At 34.2% G+C, this 20164-nt stretch overlaps 3 protein-coding genes and 1 non-coding gene across 11 annotated transcripts in view; 3 read left to right on the forward strand and 1 right to left on the reverse strand.

Moving 5' to 3' along the window:
• The window catches only part of Liprin-alpha (PTPRF interacting protein alpha), a 116575-nt gene extending 113832 nt beyond the window's left edge, over positions 1 to 2743 (reverse strand). For all 8 annotated transcript variants that reach the window (XM_089703406.1, XM_089703408.1, XM_089703407.1 and 5 more), the window contains exon 1: positions 2223 to 2743. In XM_089703406.1, coding sequence (XP_089559532.1) covers positions 2223 to 2471 — 249 coding nt within the window. In that variant the 5' untranslated portion in view covers positions 2472 to 2743. The remainder of the gene's footprint in view (positions 1 to 2222) is intronic.
• Positions 2744 to 3220: 477 nt separating this feature from the next.
• On the forward strand, positions 3221 to 7130 carry fsd (transmembrane protein fates-shifted). Its single transcript, XM_089703427.1, has 3 exons — positions 3221 to 3465; positions 5833 to 6431; positions 6786 to 7130. The coding sequence occupies exons 1-3, from the start codon at positions 3432 to 3434 to the stop codon at positions 7101 to 7103; spliced, it is 951 nt and encodes a 316-aa protein (XP_089559553.1). The 5' UTR covers positions 3221 to 3431; the 3' UTR covers positions 7104 to 7130.
• A 3265-nt stretch (positions 7131 to 10395) lies between these two features.
• Positions 10396 to 20164, forward strand: part of LOC149482619 (intermembrane lipid transfer protein VPS13A-like) — a 47258-nt gene continuing 37489 nt past the window's right edge. The window contains exons 1-15 of the mRNA XM_089703440.1: positions 10396 to 10547; positions 11084 to 11484; positions 11890 to 12101; positions 12465 to 12639; positions 12954 to 13227; positions 13402 to 13648; positions 13864 to 13994; positions 14261 to 14455; positions 15841 to 16049; positions 16675 to 16819; positions 17241 to 17377; positions 17728 to 17997; positions 18410 to 18588; positions 18914 to 19143; positions 19995 to 20137. Of these exons, the coding sequence (XP_089559566.1) occupies positions 10407 to 10547; positions 11084 to 11484; positions 11890 to 12101; positions 12465 to 12639; positions 12954 to 13227; positions 13402 to 13648; positions 13864 to 13994; positions 14261 to 14455; positions 15841 to 16049; positions 16675 to 16819; positions 17241 to 17377; positions 17728 to 17997; positions 18410 to 18588; positions 18914 to 19143; positions 19995 to 20137 (3089 nt within the window). The 5' untranslated portion in view covers positions 10396 to 10406. The remainder of the gene's footprint in view (positions 10548 to 11083; positions 11485 to 11889; positions 12102 to 12464; positions 12640 to 12953; positions 13228 to 13401; positions 13649 to 13863; positions 13995 to 14260; positions 14456 to 15840; positions 16050 to 16674; positions 16820 to 17240; positions 17378 to 17727; positions 17998 to 18409; positions 18589 to 18913; positions 19144 to 19994; positions 20138 to 20164) is intronic.
• On the forward strand, positions 15235 to 15318 carry TRNAL-UAA (transfer RNA leucine (anticodon UAA)). Its single transcript has one exon. It is a non-coding gene; the product is annotated as a tRNA-Leu (tRNA).

The raw sequence follows: 20164 nt of genomic DNA on the forward strand, positions 1-20164 counted from the left end.
AACGTTTTTAAAATCGTTTTAGTCGGGTGACATGTTCATAAACTTGTGTCACACCAAAACCTCACGAGCGCGATCGCAGGTATAACGAGAGAGAGACGGACCGATCTCCCATTTCATCTCGAGCGCTGCCACTGCATTATGTTATCACGTAAACATCTCGATCGTAAACCTACTTTACAAACAACCAATTTTTTTGATATTAAATAATTCAAAAACCCGCGCCCAATGAACGATGCGGGAGGCCGCCCGCGCGTGCGCACTTTGTTTTCTGAAAAAACTCTACCAATAGTAAACTTTTATAAAGTACTGATTGTATGTGTATTACTTAAAGTTTAACTGACTTCGTAAAATAATATTACTAAAATAAATGGTTTTGTTGTTTTTAGGGTTCCGTAGCCAAAATGGCAAAAACGGAACCCTTATAGTTTCGTCATGTCCGTCTGTCCGTCTGTCCGTCTGTCCGTCTGTCACAGCCGATTTACTCGGAAACTATAAGTACTACAGTGATGAAATTTGATGGGAATATGTGTTGTATGAACCGCTACAAAAATATGACACTAAATAGTAAAAAAAAGAATTGGGGGTGGGGCCCCCCATACATGTAACTGAGGGATGAAATTTTTTTTTTCGATGTACATACCCGTGTGGGGTATCAATGGAAAGGTCTTTTAAAATGATATAAAGTTTTCTAAAAAACATTTTTCTTAAAGTGAACGGTTTTTGAGATATCAGCTCTCAAAGTCGTAAAAAGTATGTCCCCCCCCCTCTATTTTTATAACTACGGGGTATAAAATTCTAAAAAAAATAGAGGTGATGCATGCTAATTAACTCTTTCAACGATTTTTGGTTTGATCAAAGTATCTCTTATAGTTTTTGAGATAGGTTGATTTAACTGTAATTTATTATATTTGCTGCTACGGAACCCTTTGTGCGCGAGCCCGACTCGCACTTGGCCGGTTTTTTTTTGATTTGGCATTTTTATTTAAAAGAATACGATTAACAGTTGTCTCTGTTAAATGTTGGTAACTTTTTATGCATAATTAACTATTTATTTTTCTACCAAGCCATCGATATCGGTATCGCCGATACATTACTACAAATATCGGTATCGGTATCGTATCGGCAAAATCATGTATCGTTACATCCCTAATTTAATTTATTATATTATTAATTTATTATATAAATATATTAGTATAGTGTTAAGATGAACTAAACTAAAAATATTTTGACCAAATCTGCATTCTGATCAACTTTTCAAAACGACACATTTGAAAAACACAATCGTGTGACGTTCAAACAACCCCGCTTCATTCTTATTTTATATCACTACACAAATGTACCTTACCTACCTATATACCCAACCTATTATAAAGATACTTCAAAACTTAATTATTTTACTGAATTTCAAATACAATTTAACATTGAAGCCGTTCCGCTACTTACACACCGCATCCTTGACCCAATGTACAACATCTTGGTTATTATCTTTGTAATGTTTTGTGCAATTACACATAACATCCTAATGACAAGTTGTTTAAGGTTATTTTAAATTGTTTTGTATTTAAGAAATTGTTAAAAAAAAGGTATTCAATGCAATATAATAAATAATAATCATCATCATTGGCCAGTTACATCTATTTCAGACGATTATTGTAGTCGGTAAGGAGTCTCTATCTACTGCACTTCTTACGATAAATAATAGTATATTGAATGGTGACAGGTTAAATAACATTTCAAAGTAATATTTTTCAGCAATGAATACAGGTATATGTACTTGTACTTCAATTTCTTAAACTATGTATTGTAGTATAGTATAAATCTATGTATTACATCACAGACTAATTAAGAAATTGTATATTTATCTTATTATATAACTGCAGTACATACACCATCGAAGTCTATTCATTTTTTAATTGATAACTCATTCAATTTAAGTTTACTACTCTTAAAATTTGTTGCTAGACTTATAAAGTTGTAGAGAAATTCAACTAAGGACGAAAAAAGTCAGTGTATACTGATAAGAGCAACACACTTTAACTTTTAGACATAATCAGTTCATTTACATTGATAGTGTTATCTCATTCTGCAAAAATATTGCCCAATGGGATTAGACCACTTGCATCGAAGGTCGTGAAAACATTGATATGCAAAACGAATGCGGCGAAATAAGACGTTTTGTTTCTTAAAATAGTATGCACTTAAGAATGAGAAAAGTCACTGACCTGAGGTAAGTTGGCTGCAATTTGTCTCTGCAGCGAGTCCCGCTCCTTCTCCACTTCCTTCAGCCGCAGCTCCGTGTCCCCGAGCCGCTCCTGCGTCTCACGCAAGCTTTCCACCAGTTTATCTCGCTCATCCAACATCGAAACCATAAGTTGTTCGAAATTCGCGTCCTCGCCGGAGAACTGCGAACTCCGTTGACTAATACTGTCTTCAGATATCGTGGGCATCACGTCGCACATCATATTCCACATTTTAATTTAACATCAAACACGAATAACTATCGTACACGATACACTTAATAACACAATAATTTCGATCACCGTTTTACATATGTTTCGGCACAAATGTTACCTAAACCTAGCACAAAGAATACGCGAACGTTGCTTCACATTGTCGATATATTCGTATAGACTTTCAGTCAATATTTCGGGAGACATTATAGTTCGATTATTCTAAAAAGACACACCTAAAACGTAAACTTACTATTCCATACTATCGCGGTTCAAGCGGCATGTCTGCCATCTTGAATTGGAACGTCAGTCAAATCAAAGAATTTAGTAAAAAAAATGTTAGGCGGATATGTACACCATACATTGCGCGCTAATGTGAAATGACAAAATGATTGTTTTTAAAATCATGTTGTAACTTAAACTATATTATTTGAATTTTATTTTTTACATATAACTTGATATTGTCTAAACTAACTCATAAGAAAAGTATTAAATCTAATATTAGACCAGACCAGTAAACAATAACAGTTCCATCAATGCCAATTTGTTGGACGATGGCATATAAGCACATTTATGGGAAATTTGAGTCTTCCGTATATAGAGAATACAATAATTAATTTAAAAAAATGCATTCATATTTAAATTTATAAACTATGTGCTAATGAATAAATATAAAAATTAATTGAATCTGCTCAGATATCGTCTTTGCATGAATCTTATATAATCTGTATTGTATATTTTTTTTACTCATGTCACTGTCAAAATTAGCACATGTCACCTGAAATTTTAAAAATATTTTGGTTTGTGTTCACTTTTCAAAGTTATAAAAAATAAATACCTCCAAAATAGCTTATCGTATGGTATAATCAGATGTGTGATTACTGATTAATTTAAAGTGTATCAGCGAAAATAATACTGTTGAATGCCACTTGCACAGAATCGCATCGTTTGTAATAATTTCGAAAAAAAGGGTACAATCAGATGCCGAAGAAAAAAGGTCAAAAAAAGGCAAAAAGTATGTGTATTTTTGTGTAAACAATTTATGATTGAGTATTTACAGGCCAGACTTGGTGGTTATCTTAGATTAAGGATTGGTCTCCGCGCGCGCGCTACGACTAGATACCGCCCCACCTAAAAACAAGAGCTCTGTGAGTGCGGCAACTCATTTCTGTAGTGTGTGTTAGGCAATTTGTAAAGACGCTAGTGTGTGTGAAGAATTGGGCTGCCAGCTACATAAATTTTACCTCATAAATGGGAAATCTGGCATCTTGGAAAGAAGTTTGAAAAATATTTTTTTCATCCTGACCTGGCCGGGAATCGAATCCATGAACATGTGACTCAAATCCACTTGCGACGCTACTATACTATAGTCACAAAGGTTGTTTAAAAGTAAAAAAGCGGAAATTAAAAAAAAACATATTATATGAGTCAGTTAAACATGGTTAAACGGAAATAAATTATTGTATTATACTTTTTTATACATGTGTTAGTAATAGTATTGAAAAAAAAAGTTCAAATTATTGCTAAAATATTTCCTCAACCACGTGTATTTGTTTGGATATGCAATACGGCAACACTGAATGGCGTCGTATTTTCGTAGAAAATTTTTTCGAAGTAAAGGAGAAATTTCGAATAATACGATACTTATGTGATGGTACGTGATCCCAGTGTCTTTCTTATTTTTTGTTGTATTATTTTTAAATAGTTTTATGACACAAATAGGCATTTTACTTCAGATTTTGTTCAAAATCTTTATAAATTATCGGTTCACCCTCTCCACACAATGCTTGTGACACGACTGGCTTGGGTACGCCGAATTCGGCGTACTATAAGTTGCCGCATTTTTCAAGTACGCCGGCGGTATCTAGTCGTAGCGCGCGCGCGGAGACCAATCCATAATCTAAGGTGGTTATATTCTTAAGTTTTTTTCCAATAAGTATAAAAATCAACAACGCATGTAATAATGAATTTTATAAATGAATTCTATTCTATTCTAATAAGGGTTATCATGAAATTTACGGGATACATCGTACAACTTTTCTTTATATTATGATTGGAATTTTTTTTGGTATAAATTACTACAAGACTAGCATATATACCTATTAATTTTTTAACCACAAAAAGGCTTATTAGACCACCCAATTTTTAGGGACCCTAACCCTAACTAAGAGTGGTGTAATAAAACTTAGGGAATTAGTGTCCCGATTTAGGGCGATCGGGTCTGCCCGATCTGCCTAGCTCCCTAAGCGCCCTGCAGATTGGGTAATGTAATAACGTTTAGGGCGGTTAGGGAGCTCAGTTGCCGCGTGACTAGTGCGTGGAGTGGCTGCTTTTGTATGTAAGGTGTCACCAAACTTCCCTACTACAGGTTTATATAACTTAAAAGGGAAGTTCCAAATGTTTGTGATCACACCGCCATGTTAACAAATAAATAAATTGTTTAAATCAATTGTTTAATTAATTGTTTTAAAACTCAACAAGTGTTCAAATTGTTCTGCACCTACTCTAATTAATTCATCAAAACTCCCGGTTCAAGCACGCTTAGTATTTGCATATTTGAAAGCTTTTCACGTAACCGCAAATACTCTTTCACCCAGATCTTTCTCTTCTTTTTTTTAATATTGCACGCCTCATAAGCGAAGCGTTGAGGTGGGTACTACTGTCACTTCGCGCAAAACATCTGATTTTTCAAACTTAAAATGTCTTTATGTATCATACATTGCACTTGTAAGATAATACATACACACACATATTAAGAAAAAACACTATTTTTAACATTCATGATATTTTTGATGTCATTTTTGTTATTTAAACTAGTTAAAAAACAGTTTAAAAAAGTTCTGTCTTGGACGTCCGTGTGTCTGTATGTGCGGAGGATTTTCTTGTTAACACGATAGCGACCGAAATACTTTACTAATCGAGTCTTTTTTTTTCTCTTACGCTTGAGTATGCTCAGGAATAGAACCCTTTCATTTTTCAGGGTCTGATTCGATGTGGTTTAATTGTTATTAAATAAACAAAAATAATAATTAATAAATAATTATTAAAAAAAATTATGAGGCGTGCACTTTTGGATTTTACAAACTATATATTTGTTATTGCGTCAACGGTTGCCACTGCTAGTTGCTACAGCAACTTTTTGAAGTTTCGATACTGACGGCGGCATAATGTAAAATGTAAAATGCAACAATACGTTTATCTCTCTAGACATTCGCGTATAAACTGAGTTAGGGCCCAATTCGCAGAGAAGTGTAATAAGCGCCACACTAACTAGGGAACACGCCCACCCTAGATGCAGGGCCCTTCATATCGGGTAGTGTAATAAGCCTTTTAAACACAATAATTATGAGTAATGACCATAAAAGTTAACTTTTATTTTCAGATTCCACAATATATGCACATATAAGAGAACATGACCGCAATCTTGAAGATGAGGTTATTGATGATGAAGCATCTGAAATCAAAAAGTCGAACAAGAAAAAACATAATCACACCTCAGAAGGTGATAACATTGATAATCGTCCAGGTGTAGAATACCCTGAAATCATTTGGTATCTCATCTCTGCGTTTGTTCACCCTGAAGACGTAGGTACCTTTGCGGCAATCAATAAATCAACATATGCTATAACGAAACGTGAATCGTTTTGGTACTCATTGTACAAACGGTATTGTGCAAATCACATGCAATTGCCTAAAAAGTTACGTATCGAGGAGAACTATAGAGCATATGGGCTACGTCAGAGGGTTATTAGGGCATTGTATCATACACATGACGTGTTTTTAGAGAGAACGGCCAAAGAATCGGTATATGATAGCCGGCCGCATGCCCTAGTGGGGCGCAGGTGTGTAAATTCATGGTATACTAAAGGCCAGTTAAACTGGTCTGTGTTCTTCAAGCTTAAGAAGCAAGGAGAGATTATTGTTAAGGATGATACAGGAAGAGTGGACGCCAATCCTGAGGAGGGCACTAAAGTGTTACAAGTAGGTATTAAATTATTGAATAATATGTTGGTTAGAATTGTAGTCTGCGATTTTTTTATGTTTAATAAACAAGAATCATATATTGATAGCCCAATTATAATTACAATTGATAATATAATAGAGCTTTTTTTAGTGCATATATTAAAAACAAGCATGATATGTTTTTAAAGATAATTTCATAAAAAAAAGCATCAGCAGTCTAAATTCTAAAAGACACAGAAATTTGAAGCATAATAATTTACATCTTATGTGAAGTTCATTTAATTATGTAGGTATTTTTAGGACATTGGCTCATTAAAACCTGACTTGAATACTTCTTGATTAATATTTACGTATTTTTATATTATTTTACAGGTATTTTGCAAGACATTATACAACATGCCACCTTTAATGGGCCTCACACTATCAACCGTTAGCCTCACTCTGTCCCAAGGGTTTTCCTCCGAGAAACTGCATCTAGGTTTTAACAAAGGAAATAATGTATCAAGAAATATATTTCCGGAATGTTCCATAGTACTGGATTCAGTTGTTAGTATGCATGTGTTTGATTGGTGGCACTCAAAGTACCCTCATTTTGAAGTAAAACCACCAATACTTGAAAGGGAGGAAGATTCTACACCCGTTTTGGATGTTGATTTCTTTGATATGTGTGATGATGACATTAATTTGTGACTGTGATAATATATTTTGTAAAAATAAGTTGTGTTTTATTTCATGAGAACTCAATGAAAATATGATTGTGTACTTTAATCATGTTTTGTTTTTCGTAAACATATTGCATCTGAATTACAAAGTTACTTCAAAATTATGAAAGAAGAAGGTACAGATGATTTTTACTTTACCATCAATAATTGGTGTTTTCATTACGTATTTTGATAAAGTATATAAACTTAGACGCCTATTGTTTTTTTTCAACAAAATATCCATACATATATATTGCTATTAAATTTGCATAGGATTTATATTTACGTTTATAGGATTTATATTCTCTACTTATCATATTTTGTGTAAAAGTAATGACTATGGTTAGGACCGACATACTGAGAATTGCATAAGATCTGCTAATGAATTATAATGAAGAGCATTTAAAAAAATACGTCATATTTAAAATTTTAGCTCTGAATTTGAATTGTGAACTCTAAGTTCAGCGAACTGTTTACGTAATGCTCTCCTTACCATTCCATTAAGCTATGGCCTGTACTAAAAGTACAAAAGCTTCCTATATTTTAAAAGTTCCCCAAAGATAATTGCGATGACGTCATAAGAAAGTACGCATCTATTGAACGAAGACATTAAATGCCGATCACGGGTTTCCCGCATGCCTTCCTTCCTACCCCAAGGGAACTTTGTCACAGCGCATGCGCGGCAACCGGCCCTGCGCTCTATGTGACGTTTCGAGAGAAAAACAATCACTCCTGGTGGAGCCTTCGTCACTCTCTTATAAAAATATTAAATGTTCGTAAAATCATGTAACGGTGAGTACATTTTTCCATACCTATTTCACATCCGCTTCATTGTTATAAACCCACGATTTAACGTAGATAGAGAAAATGTGTTTATTTTCTTGGTTGTAAAGTATTGTCCTTTTTATTTTTGAGGATTGTATAAGGCTACTTAGGTTTAGGTTTAGGTCAATAGTGTGTCCTTGCTCTTGAATCTATTTTTAGACGCTCCGTGATGGAAACATCAATTATTCGAAGATATTGCGCGTGCCTGATGCGGCGACCTTTAATCTTAATTGATCATTAACATTTGAATTCCTTGACGACAGGCTTAACTTCTTCGTTTAGATTAATGTTGAGATTGAAGTTGCGCTCTTAAATGGTAATGAGGGTTGCCTTGGGTCAAAAAAGTACGTTGTATTTGATACATATTAATAAAATAGAAATAGGTACCTACCTTAATGGCAATAATACATAATGTGCTACACTATCCGATATCTTGTTGCATTATTTATTAAATACCATATCTCTAACAATATTGTCTTGTAAAAGCCTTTGGATACAAACGACCACTTTCGTCGAAATATACAATCGAATTTAATCATAAGATATTAATAAGTCTATCGTGAATTATTTTTTCCTATTAAGTACTCTACCTAATATTATGTTCTTGTAGGTATTTTATGTTTTACTATTTTTATTTAATTTAATAACTGAGCTAAAGTTGTGCCTCTACGGTGCTCTATATTTTTACGACCATCGCGTGATACCTCAGCCGTTGGTTTGCTTTCATAACAATTACTGAATAGTAAATATGCAAAAGACTGGCTTGAGTTTCAATAAATTCTAGAAACACAGTTTGTTCCATTTACTTAAAGAAATATAGATAACAATATAGAGATCACTTCAATATAATACATTATCCCACAAATAGTTATTACTGTCATTACCGTAATTCAACGTTATTTAAATGATAATATATCTAACGAAAGTTTTATTCCTATAACCATAGGCATAGAATAATAACTAGTAGCCATAGGTGATGTTTTATAGACTATAGTGTCGTTCATACGAATTTAGATTTGATAGAGTCGACAGCTTTATTTTTTGATCTCTTGACATTAATAGTTTGTTACAGGCTGATATATTGTAACATTTGTAAAATCTTGTTCGATTCTGGCAGGCTATTAAAGAGCCCAGTCTGGCCAATGCCAGAAATGGTATCATTTTACTTTTAGTCTGAATTAAAATGCACTCGTCCTAAAACGGGGTTAATGACGTCTCTAGAAATATTTTCCTACTCGTAATTTGCCTATTTTAAAAGAAGCCTCATTTTGCGGTATATTTTTTTTAAATAGGTAAACTTACAAAATAAACCGGCTTAAAAGATAGCGGACTTTTACTCATCTCCCTGTAAAAATATAATTATTACTTACCTATATTTTATCAACTCTTATGCTACCTATAGGTAAAAAATGCAATTTATAAATAAGAAAAAACTTTTTAACAAAAACAATACAAAATTCCCGCCTCTAACATTTACCAACAGATTATCGATATTTATCAGATAAGATAGGACACACTTTAATAAATATTGAGTAAACAACGAGTGGTCGCGTCCAATACTGTTTGTAATAGATATTTTGGTGTTTCAATTATTATTTTTAACGTCCATATTACGCAGTAAGAGAACTTTTTTAATGGATACAAGACGACGACGGTATCAAGGATAGCACACGGTAAATTCTCGGTTTACTAAACAAATAGTTTACATTGTAATTCGATGCTTTGCAATTAAAATCTAGGTGCGACAAAACAATTATTTTCTCAGATGAAACTTTCAATATACCTATCAAAGCGGGACTACCTCGAATTTGAAATTACAATAAGGTCCGTAAAATCTGTTCATTGGAATATTATTTTAGCAATACAAACATTACGTGGAAAAGTTTTAATATAATTTTATATCTACTTACCTTATTCAGTATGTGGGTGTAAAAAGTAAACACATTTTCTCTGAAAACACGGGATCAGACTATTATCAAAGGTCGTTAACAGCTTTCGGAAAATACGAGACTTATGAAAAGCTTTATTTTTCAAAGGACGGGTATTATAAAAGGGATTGGAACCCAATTAGAAAAAAGTTCTTTGAAATAGAGTAAATTTAAGCTCACCTTCGCTTTATCCTTTATGTATGTATTATTACAAAATCAAAGCTTTTTATAATATTATCTTTATCTATTAGGCACTTACAGTAATCTGATATTTATTGGATACTCTTTGCAGAAGTTTTTTTAATAAAAATACTAAATGAAGGGCTGATCGTTGTTATTATAATTTTTACTACAAATTAATTGCGTATGTAGGTATGTAGGTATGCGTAATGTAGATAAGAATAGCGAAATTCAAAATCTTTGGCGTAATTAATGAAAATTACGTCAAAATCAAATATATTTTTGCTCTATCATACTACAATTCCAATCAACTTTAATTCTTCAGGATTTAACTTCTAAAGACAAAGAAAAAAAGCATCATGTTCGAAGGAGCAGTGGCGGGGATCCTGAACCGCCTGCTCGGGAAATATGTCCAGGATCTGGATACAGAGAATCTCAATGTGGGCATCTTCTCCGGGAATGTTAACTTGACCGAGTTGAAGCTGAAACCTGAAGCTCTGGTATGTGGAATAAATATACATTTGTTTAACTAATAATACCTATATTTTAATTTATCGATACTGATCAATCAACAATCAATGACGAAATAGCAAGGTGGGATAAAGTATTTCATACGATTAAATTATTTATATCGCGATATCGAACTTGGTAACTACTGAATTGCATTTAAATTGCAACAAAAGAGGTACTTACATACATGATTATGATATTGAAAAGTACTGGCCGGTTAGAATTATAGCAGCCCGCCAATCGCGATCTGCTAAACGAGTGCCGAGCGTAAAAAAAAAAATATCTTCGAAAAGTGCGCCTTTTTTACATTAACGATTTTATTTATTTTTTGCTCATATTTAGGATAATGATAAACTTAATTAATCGTAGTATTTAAAACGAAAAATATTTGTTTTAAATATCTATAGGTGCTTAGTTAAGTAACGTGCGACTCTACAATTTTTTCTCAAATCTCCCCAATTTCAAGTGTTAATTTCTATAATTAGTATAAGTAGAAACAGTAACGAAAACTTACCAATATTTTCAGTATGAACTAGACTTACCAATTGATGTGAAAATCGGTACAATCGGCCGCGTCAACCTACAAATCCCCTGGTCTGGTCTATACACACAACCAGTAGTAGTCAACATTGAAGATGTCCTCATCTTGGTTGGTCCAGCAATATCCAATAGTTATTTCGACCCAGAAAGAGAGAAACGTCTCACCAGAGCGGCAAAGAGGAAAATACTACAGGACTTGGAAGCAGAAAGCGAAGTTCTGAAGGGACCTCAGAATTTCTTTGAGAATCTGTTCACGGCGATCGTAAATAATCTTCAGATTTATATACGGAATGTTCATGTGAGATATGAGGACTCTATCAGTTCTAAGGATGGACCTCTCGCGTGTGGACTCTGTCTGCAGAGCCTGTCGATTGAGACTACTAATAGGTAAGTGTTACTACTGTGTAGATAGGTATATTTGGTTAGTGAATTACATATTATTTACAACGCTATTGATGTGATTAATATAACATAGGTAGAGCTTTTGTTATAATTCTTCTTAGTTAAGTGAGTAACATTAATGAACAATATTCCTAATTTTTAGCAATATTGCCTTGAAACTTATCGATTAAAGTATCAAAATGAAAATTTTAATTTCTTTTACAAATTAATTTTTAAAATTTTTTGGATAGGTGCTTGATTTTAAAATAAAATGCTTCATTTTTTTTATTTCAACACAATTGTTAAAAATAACGACCGTTTTCGAAACATCATCCCCATCTTCGTAATCGTCTAAAATGCAATTCCATCAAAACGTAACAATACAAACTACGTTATAACTGCTGTTTCCAGTAAATGGAAGCCCTCCGTGACACCAGCGAACGCATCCACGGTATACCAAATGATGCGGATCGAATCCCTCTCCCTCTATTGGAACCCTACAGCCACAGCACTCGATGATGTGGAAATAGCCAATATAACCCCCATGCAGTATTACAATTGGAAGCATTATATGCTGACTGGGCTGGATAAGTTCTCGATGCATCATGAGGATTTCGAGTTTCGTGAGTATATGGCAATGTTTGGGGAAAACATGGTTTTCAATTTGAAATTAAATACTGTATTTGAAATTGAAGACGCCTGTTGCACAATGACGATTATTGCTCACAAACTGCATACAAAAAACCAACACGAGTACTGTGTTTAATCATATATGTTCAATAGTTCTTACTATTTATTATTTAAGCATAATATAAAGCGTAGAATTTGGATGGTATTAAACTAAAATTGAATTGCAATTTGTAATTCCCAAATCATTACTTATTGTAACACATTACAGTATTTAAACCATTTACATGTAAACATTAAAGCAAATTACAAATTTACTGTAACACAGTACATTACTAACACATTTAAACACGTTACAGTACTCAAACCAGTGACATGTAAAGTCAAAGTACTCATAAACCGCTCTGGCGAGGCGCGAGTGCCGCGACTCTTACTGGACGCAGTACTGCAAGACAGCGCACTGCAATTGTCCAGACGACAGTATCTATCTATTGACAATTTGCTCGCTTCCTTTAGGAGGATTCAGCTTAACAGGTTAGACGATGTTCTTAAGATCTTGTGGTGAAGTCCAATTTTTTGTAATGTAACTTAACCAGAAAATAATTTTAAGTATAACATGTAACCATTCCTTAAATTCACTATGAAACGAAGAGTATATTATGTAGTTGTTACAATGCCTCTTTTTATATTCGATCGTAATATTATCATAACTGAGTAACGTTAACTACACTGTTCTGTTACTTTTTCTGTACTCAATTATTTATAAATATTAAATATAATTTATGATAGTACAGTATTTTGTTTTTTTTTTCTTATCATAAGAAATTAATTGCTCTCGATAACTCTAGAAAACACCGCCACCTGCACCCCGGCGTACCACTATCGAAAGGTATTAAAAAATGGTGGAAATATGCCTACAACGTGGTACTAGAACAAAGAGTACGCCCCTACACCTGGGCAGCCATTAAAAAGCACAGAGAGAACTATAATATCTACAAGAAGACTTATAAGAGTCTACTGCGGAGTCCCAATGATATTGAGCTGAAGATGGACTTGCAGAAGTGTGAAGATAACTTGCCAATCATATCAGTTGTGATAGCAAGGGAACAAGCGAAGTTTGAGGTAAGTGACTAAAGTGTTCAGTTAAAAAAATAATAGAGTTAAAATAATTGTAATGTTAACAAAAGATATTGAGAAGTCGACCGTAACTGATCATAGGTAGCTTGCAAACAATATAAAGTATTACTTCTCGATCCCAGGCGAAACTTAACTACTAAATCCGAAATATTCTTTCAGCTCTTATCCCAAGAGCCAGAAAGTATAGACGTAGTGGAAACAGAATTCGACTGGTGGAAAGTAGTAGGGTCGTCAGACGCTGAAAGCGATTCAGACAATGAAAAGTCTCGAGTGGAACTCTGTGTAAAGGCAGAGAGGAATAAAACGCTTTGGAGCCATTTATCTAGCCCTGAGAAGAAGAAAGTGTGTGAGCTGATAGGGTATGTGGAAGGGGCTCCAAGGCAGGATAAATCTAAGCAGTATATTGGTAAGTGTCTTGCGAAGGTGTGATTGATTAAAATTTGAAGTAGAATTAAGATTAACTGGCTGACTTATTCTAGCCACACTGACTGAAAATTTAATTTTCCTTATTTTATTTACATGACTTTGAAACTGACGTTGAATCAAGAATATCGATAAAAAATATCTCTTTTATTTTGATTAAACCATACATTTTATTAACTAAATGAAAAATACTTACAGAACACAAACTAAACCTGACTCTGGCGAACTGTTCTCTCACATTAATCAATAGAAGTAAAGAAGTGCTGGTGGTGACGTTGACACAGTTCCTGGCTTCGCTTGAAACAAGACCCTCAGCTAAAGCGTATAAGGTACATTTTTTAAAAGAATGCTCTTTAATAATATTTTCATACCCTTTCAGTCACATAATTCGGTAATGATCTCTTTCGGAAGTTAGCCTTGTAAATGTGCAAATGATTTTAAATTTTCTAAAACTTGCAATCTATGTTATTTTTCCATTGGAATTATATTATTTTTTCTTCATTTTAAAAACAAATATGATAAGATTTTATTATTTTTTTTTACCCAAATATTTAACGAGTTTCTTTTATTCTTTCAATTATTGTTTTTCCACCAGCTATCACTCCGAGCAGACAACCTGGTAGTTGAAGGTGTCTCCTCAGACGGTGAACTGGTCCACATGCTGATAACAGCCAGAGAGTCTTCCATGGGAACAGCTCTCGCGGTAGATGTGGAAAGGAATCCGATAAATAGTCACGCAGACCTTGGAATTACGTGGTTGATGGAGCCCGTGGAATTGGTGTATGTAGAGGTAAGGTTCCAGGTGGAAAAATAGGATTTTGTTAAGGATCACGCAATCCTATTGATAACCAGGCTCTTGGCATCGGGAAGTTGAGTGAAGCTGTACAATTGGTGTAGGTATAGGGATAATAGGTTAGGGGACTGGATTAAAATATGAATGAAAACAAAAATCTTCATTGCCCGTAAGTATCTAAGTAGGTAAGCTACGATTACCTTCGGACAGGGCGGCCTTGCTACCATTGAAAGCGAATTAATACAAAGGAAAATAAATAGAATATAGTTTTATTACGCATTATCAAAGGTGTCTGACTTACCCGTTTTACTGACAGGTATTATGTTACTGAAAGGTCCCGTTCAAATTTTTCCAGCCATTTCCAGACAACGATGTCGAGAATAAATAGACGGACGGACAAACACCAGACATACCGATTTTTTAATACTAATTATCATAGGGCATAATAACTTTTATATGTTTTGGATAAAAAGCTTCTTATTAACATTACAAACACATTTTAATTAAACTTTGTAAATATCACGATAACTAATTTTTATTATCAACAGCTATTTAATAATTTCTAATTTTTGACATTTGTTTCGGTAATTCGATTCGTCATTACTTTCTAATTGCATTTGAATTTTACATGAAAATAATTACAAAACAAAATCATGAAAAGTAAGTAATTATTTTTTTACTGTTTCGATGTTTATTAATTTAGCAGACTGGACCGCGATTTGTTAAGAAATTTCCACACGAGGATAATGTACTAAAATTTCAACATTCTTTATCAAGTCAGGTTGGCCGAGTGGTCTAAGGCGCCAGATTTAAGCTCTGGTTCCCGAGAGGGAGCGTGGGTTCGAACCCCACACCTGACAAAGCTTTTTATTTATTTTTTGTTTATCTTTTAGTATTATTTTTGTTTATAAATTTTGGTTATTTTAATACAAACAAAGTGTATAATAATTTCGTTACATTTTTTGATTATAAAGTTTTTGTTACACTTTTACAACCATTGTTCCGGAAGCAATATATTTCGTTATCATACTGTATTAAATTACATACTTTTGTAAGTATTTTGTTAAATAATTTTTTTAAAGTGAAACTTTTATTACATCGTCTCAAACTTTTTGGTCTGTGTAGCGCATGTCGCGTGTATCGCGGCTGCCGAGTAGGTATACCTACTCGGCAGCCGACCGTCACGCGACATGCGCTACACGAAGCAGTGTTCGGAACCGTTCGAACAGTTTCACTTTTACCGTGGTTTCATAAAACCACACTACATTTTTTTTTTACTAGTCTCTTATCCCGGCTTCGTCTAGCTATACATTTTTATTGAACTTTTAAAACATTATTTCAAAATTTTACCTAAATCATATCAATTTTTTTATACCTTACAGCACGGCATAACAGAATTAATAAACTTTTTCCAAACGCACTCGATGAGTTCCCGCGAGCTTCTAGAAGAAGTGTCCACGGCTTTGGAACAAGCTGGAAACATCAGCAAGTCGGTGCTTGCGTATGCAGTTAGTAGAAAGAAGGTTTTTAACTTGAATGTGGATGTCAAGGGACCGACTGTGCTCGTGCCGGAACATGGGTGTATGCATAAGTAAGTGTGACATTATAATACTATCAGTATAATATTAACAAAAAATGAATTATTTTAAAACAAATAAAATTTTCATTTATTTATTCATTCAACGAGGATAACATTGGAATATTAAGTAGAGCAATTAATAATAATTAATGTGTAACTTGATTTTACGATTTAGTTAGTACTTTTCCCTGTATTTTATTTATTTATTTAATTTAAACTATACTTTGGTCTTTGAGATGTCTTTAGTTACCTGCGACCTGCTTTACTTTTAATGTACAAAAATCTCCACTCTACAAAATATTCAAATGATTTACCTAGTTACACGATTCATTATTTTTTTACTTATGAAAATTTTCAAAGATCAATCTATACACTTACGTCTTACATTAATTATTATTATACATCAAATTCGGCTCATGTTTAATTCGGTTCGGTTCTAAATGAATGAAGTTACCTTTTAGCGTAACAACCCATTTTTTAATTCTTTCAGATTTAAGAATTATATTTTTTCGATTGCCCAGCGATTCTTTATCAAGACCCACCACACGATATCTTCTATTATCTTTTCAATATTTACAAAATACAATTAAACAATAAAATCTACAATTTTCTTCCACAATTTTCTTCCATTTCCCAGACCCGGCAGACTCATTGTAATAGACGTGAACCGTATAATAATAAAGACAGACTTACAACCCCCTAACTTGGTGTTAGAAGACGCGACGTGTATGGAGTTGGAGGAGAAACTGTATGATCGGTTTCATGCGGAGTGCTCTTTTCAGGTATTTTATTCATAAAATTATGTATTTATTTATTTAAAAAAGGCTTACTATTATGAAAACATTATGTATCTATGTAGTTACATAGATACATAATGTTTTTTAAGACACTACTTTGAAATTAAAAATTAAATATCCTACAGGCTACATGAAACGAATGATGAACGAAAAGATTGAACAATAAACGGTATTATAGCTCTACGGAAAGATTTATAGCAATTCTTAAAAATTGTGTTTTCTTCACGCTAAATGCTGAAAGCTTCGGTCAGCTTCAGACAGAGGAGATTAGTTTTTTCAGTAAATTCAAAGTACAAACGTGTAATTTTTCGATATTCTAAAAATATACTTCATATTCTGAATTTCTAGTAATTTTATTTCGGTATTTAAATGTAGTTTGCTCGTTAATTAATGTATTTTGTGTTAGATTCTATTCTGCGATTGGAACGAGCCATGGCGGGAGTCCAGGAAACTTGGTGATTCAGAACATCACCTTGTTCCTCGTGTAAAGAGTCAACTGGTATTCTCCACGAGTATCAGAAAGGATTATAAATTATTGCCTAGGTACGCAATAATTCTATTATTTATTACTAGCTTGAGCGTCCGACTTCACTCGCATAATATTCGCTTGATAAACGAACGTGCTATCATACCTACTCTATAATATTTTCTTGCCAAACTTCGACTAAATTGATTAAGTAGCTTTTGCCTTATTCGCAAAATATACTGAAAGCGTTGTTTTTATATTATGTGCATTACTTATAAGAGACATGCCGGTAGAAAATCTGTATTATTCTTTCAAATTTATTGAAAATATTTTGCGTGACTATTATTACTAAATAATAGGTTGATAAATAAAACGCGTCTTTTAACTCGTATTTTCTTTATTAATTAATTAATTCCTTCTATTACAGATACAAACTAAACATATCCCTCTCAAGCCTCAAATTGAACATCTCAGACCGTATCATAGGTCTCCTCCTGGACTTCCTGGATAACTTGCCCATTCCAGTACCCAATACTGTGCCAGTATCATTCATGGACTCCGGAGACTACACGGAAGACTGCATGGACCCTGAGCTGGTGGAAACCCTGCAAAGGGACAGGATATTGGCTGATCCAGGGTATGGAGATCTGGTCAAGTTGAGGAGGAAGATCGTGGCCGCGTATTTTAGCAGAAATAGGTGGGTTTTTACTGTTTGGTATACGAATTTTGATGTCTGTTTCGATTATTTTACAAAACTGAATATCACCGCAAGACTTTGTGGGAATGTTGTAAATAACTTCTGAGGTATCTACTGTTTTTTCAGTTGAAATAAATTGATTATGCTCCATCATCCTAGGTATTCTGTCCATTATTTTTATTATATTTATAATAGTGCATTTTGGTTAAGAATATGAAGTTTTATATGTACATAAGACGAAGAAATTTTCACTAAAATCGGTCCAGCCGAAGATAGATTTCGGCAACAAACACATGCACAGAAGCAGTATAATCTAATGAATCTGGGAACGTCACAGATCACCATTTTTCTGCTACTAAACGAAATCTAATTAAATAAAAAAATGAGCCGAGTTTTATCAAATTCTTCACAGGGTACCCGACACCCAAACAGACGGAGGTCCAACCCACTCCCCCACAGTAGAATCCCTCCCACCAGCGGACCTCAGTGATGAGGATGTTGAAGAGTACGCGAGGTCCGTGGACCTCCCGGGATTTGATGACAATGTGTCGCCCAGTAATAATATCGGGACTTTGCTGCGGTTTATTATTGGTGAGTATTGTAGAGACGTGTGTTTGTTTTAAATTGTGTAGTATTTTTTGGGATGAAGAAGTTCCGATATTAACGGTTTCCTTTGATCAAACGATCGATTTGATCGATGATACATGGTCTTCAAAAAATATGATAAATTTTAAGTATTTTAAAATTACTTTTTACATCAAATCAAGCTTTGTTAGTCTATTGCAGTATAGAAAAAACATGTTGATAAAGCGCTATCATTGTAAACGTGGTCGTAAACTTACGTAGTATGATTCCTACATTTTAGGGAACTCGCAATTTCACAATGAAGAAAAATGTGTCCTTTTTGCTTTCGCAGGTGAAATTGTAATAAACCTAAACCGTTCGAGCGAACAAGTAGACAAGCCCTACATCATGTTAAGTGTCACCAAGTTATGTCTCGATGTAGCTCTAATGGCGTTCGGTCCAGCGATACAGCTGTCAGTGGGTTCAGCGTTACTGACTGATAAACAGCATCACAGTAATAATGGACAGTATCTCGAATTGCTGACCACTGATGGGGAGTTATTCAATTTGCTGTATAGAAAGGTTAGTTAATAGATTTATTGATATAATATTTGCAACCAGTTTACAACATTGGGAAGAATGATGAATACAGCGAACTGGGATCGTGATAGAATTAAAAAATTTGCGCATCATGTCTTGCAGGTAGCTGCACTACATCAATCCCAACAACCTTGTTATTGACAAATTTTGATTGACAACCAAAAAAAAATTGCTCTCTCGGTTATTTATTCCTCTGTATGTTGTACATCGCCGCCACCGCATACCGCCAATATTTTTGCCTACGCAACGTGTGTATTGTAGAGTAATACGAGTTCAGTGGCAATAAATAAATTTAGTATGGAGAAACTGTAAATAAAAAAAGTCGTAGAACAAAACAATTTCGTTGGGATTGATGTAGTCAAGCTGCTTGCAAGAGGTGATGCGCTAATTTTTTAACCCTGCATATTGTACTGTTCCCTGTTTTAGTCACAGCGAAATCTATGTATGATGTTTTGTAAGAAGTATTATCACGTGGTAAGCATAATAATATGTAACCTAAATGTAATGCACCACCACCATAAAATATGTAATCCTTATGTTTTTGGGTTGTCTGGCAGAAATCGTTTACAGCGATAAGACCGCCCTCTGTACATATTATAACTTGTAATACTCTTATTTTTTAAAGTGAAACTTTTATTACATCGTCTCAAACTTTTTGGTCTGTGTAGCGCATGTCGCGTGACGGTCGGCTGCCGAGTAGGTATAAAGCAGTGTTCGGAAAGTTTCACTTTTACCGTGGTTTCATAAAACCACACAACATTTTTTTTAGTTATCTTGTATTTTTGTGTGCAATAAAGAATTTTTTTCATTCATTCATTCATTCACGTGTGCAGGTCCGCGCGCACTGCCCCGAGTTCCGCTCGCACTTCCACGCGGTGGAGCAGGCGCTGGTGGCGGACGCGGGCCACGTGGCGCTGCTCGCACACGCGCCCGCGCTGCACACGCTCATGAAGTACATCGCCTACTTGGCGGGCAAGTTAGTAATATTTGTTGTACACTGACT

Source organism: Colias philodice, chromosome 14 (genome assembly GCF_061535455.1).
Source record: "Colias philodice isolate Cphi_HAF_F1 chromosome 14, ilColPhil1 Martin Lab GWU primary, whole genome shotgun sequence".
In the NCBI taxonomy this organism is placed as follows: domain Eukaryota; kingdom Metazoa; phylum Arthropoda; class Insecta; order Lepidoptera; family Pieridae; genus Colias; species Colias philodice.

Coding starts and splice junctions, on each gene's coding strand:
- fsd (XM_089703427.1), top strand. CDS start 3,432: ATGCCGAAGAAAAAAGGTCAAAAAAAGGCAAAAA. Junction 3,466..5,832: donor AGGTCAAAAAAAGGCAAAAA/GTATGTGTATTT, acceptor TTTTATTTTCAG/ATTCCACAATATATGCACAT. Junction 6,432..6,785: donor AGGGCACTAAAGTGTTACAA/GTAGGTATTAAA, acceptor ATTATTTTACAG/GTATTTTGCAAGACATTATA.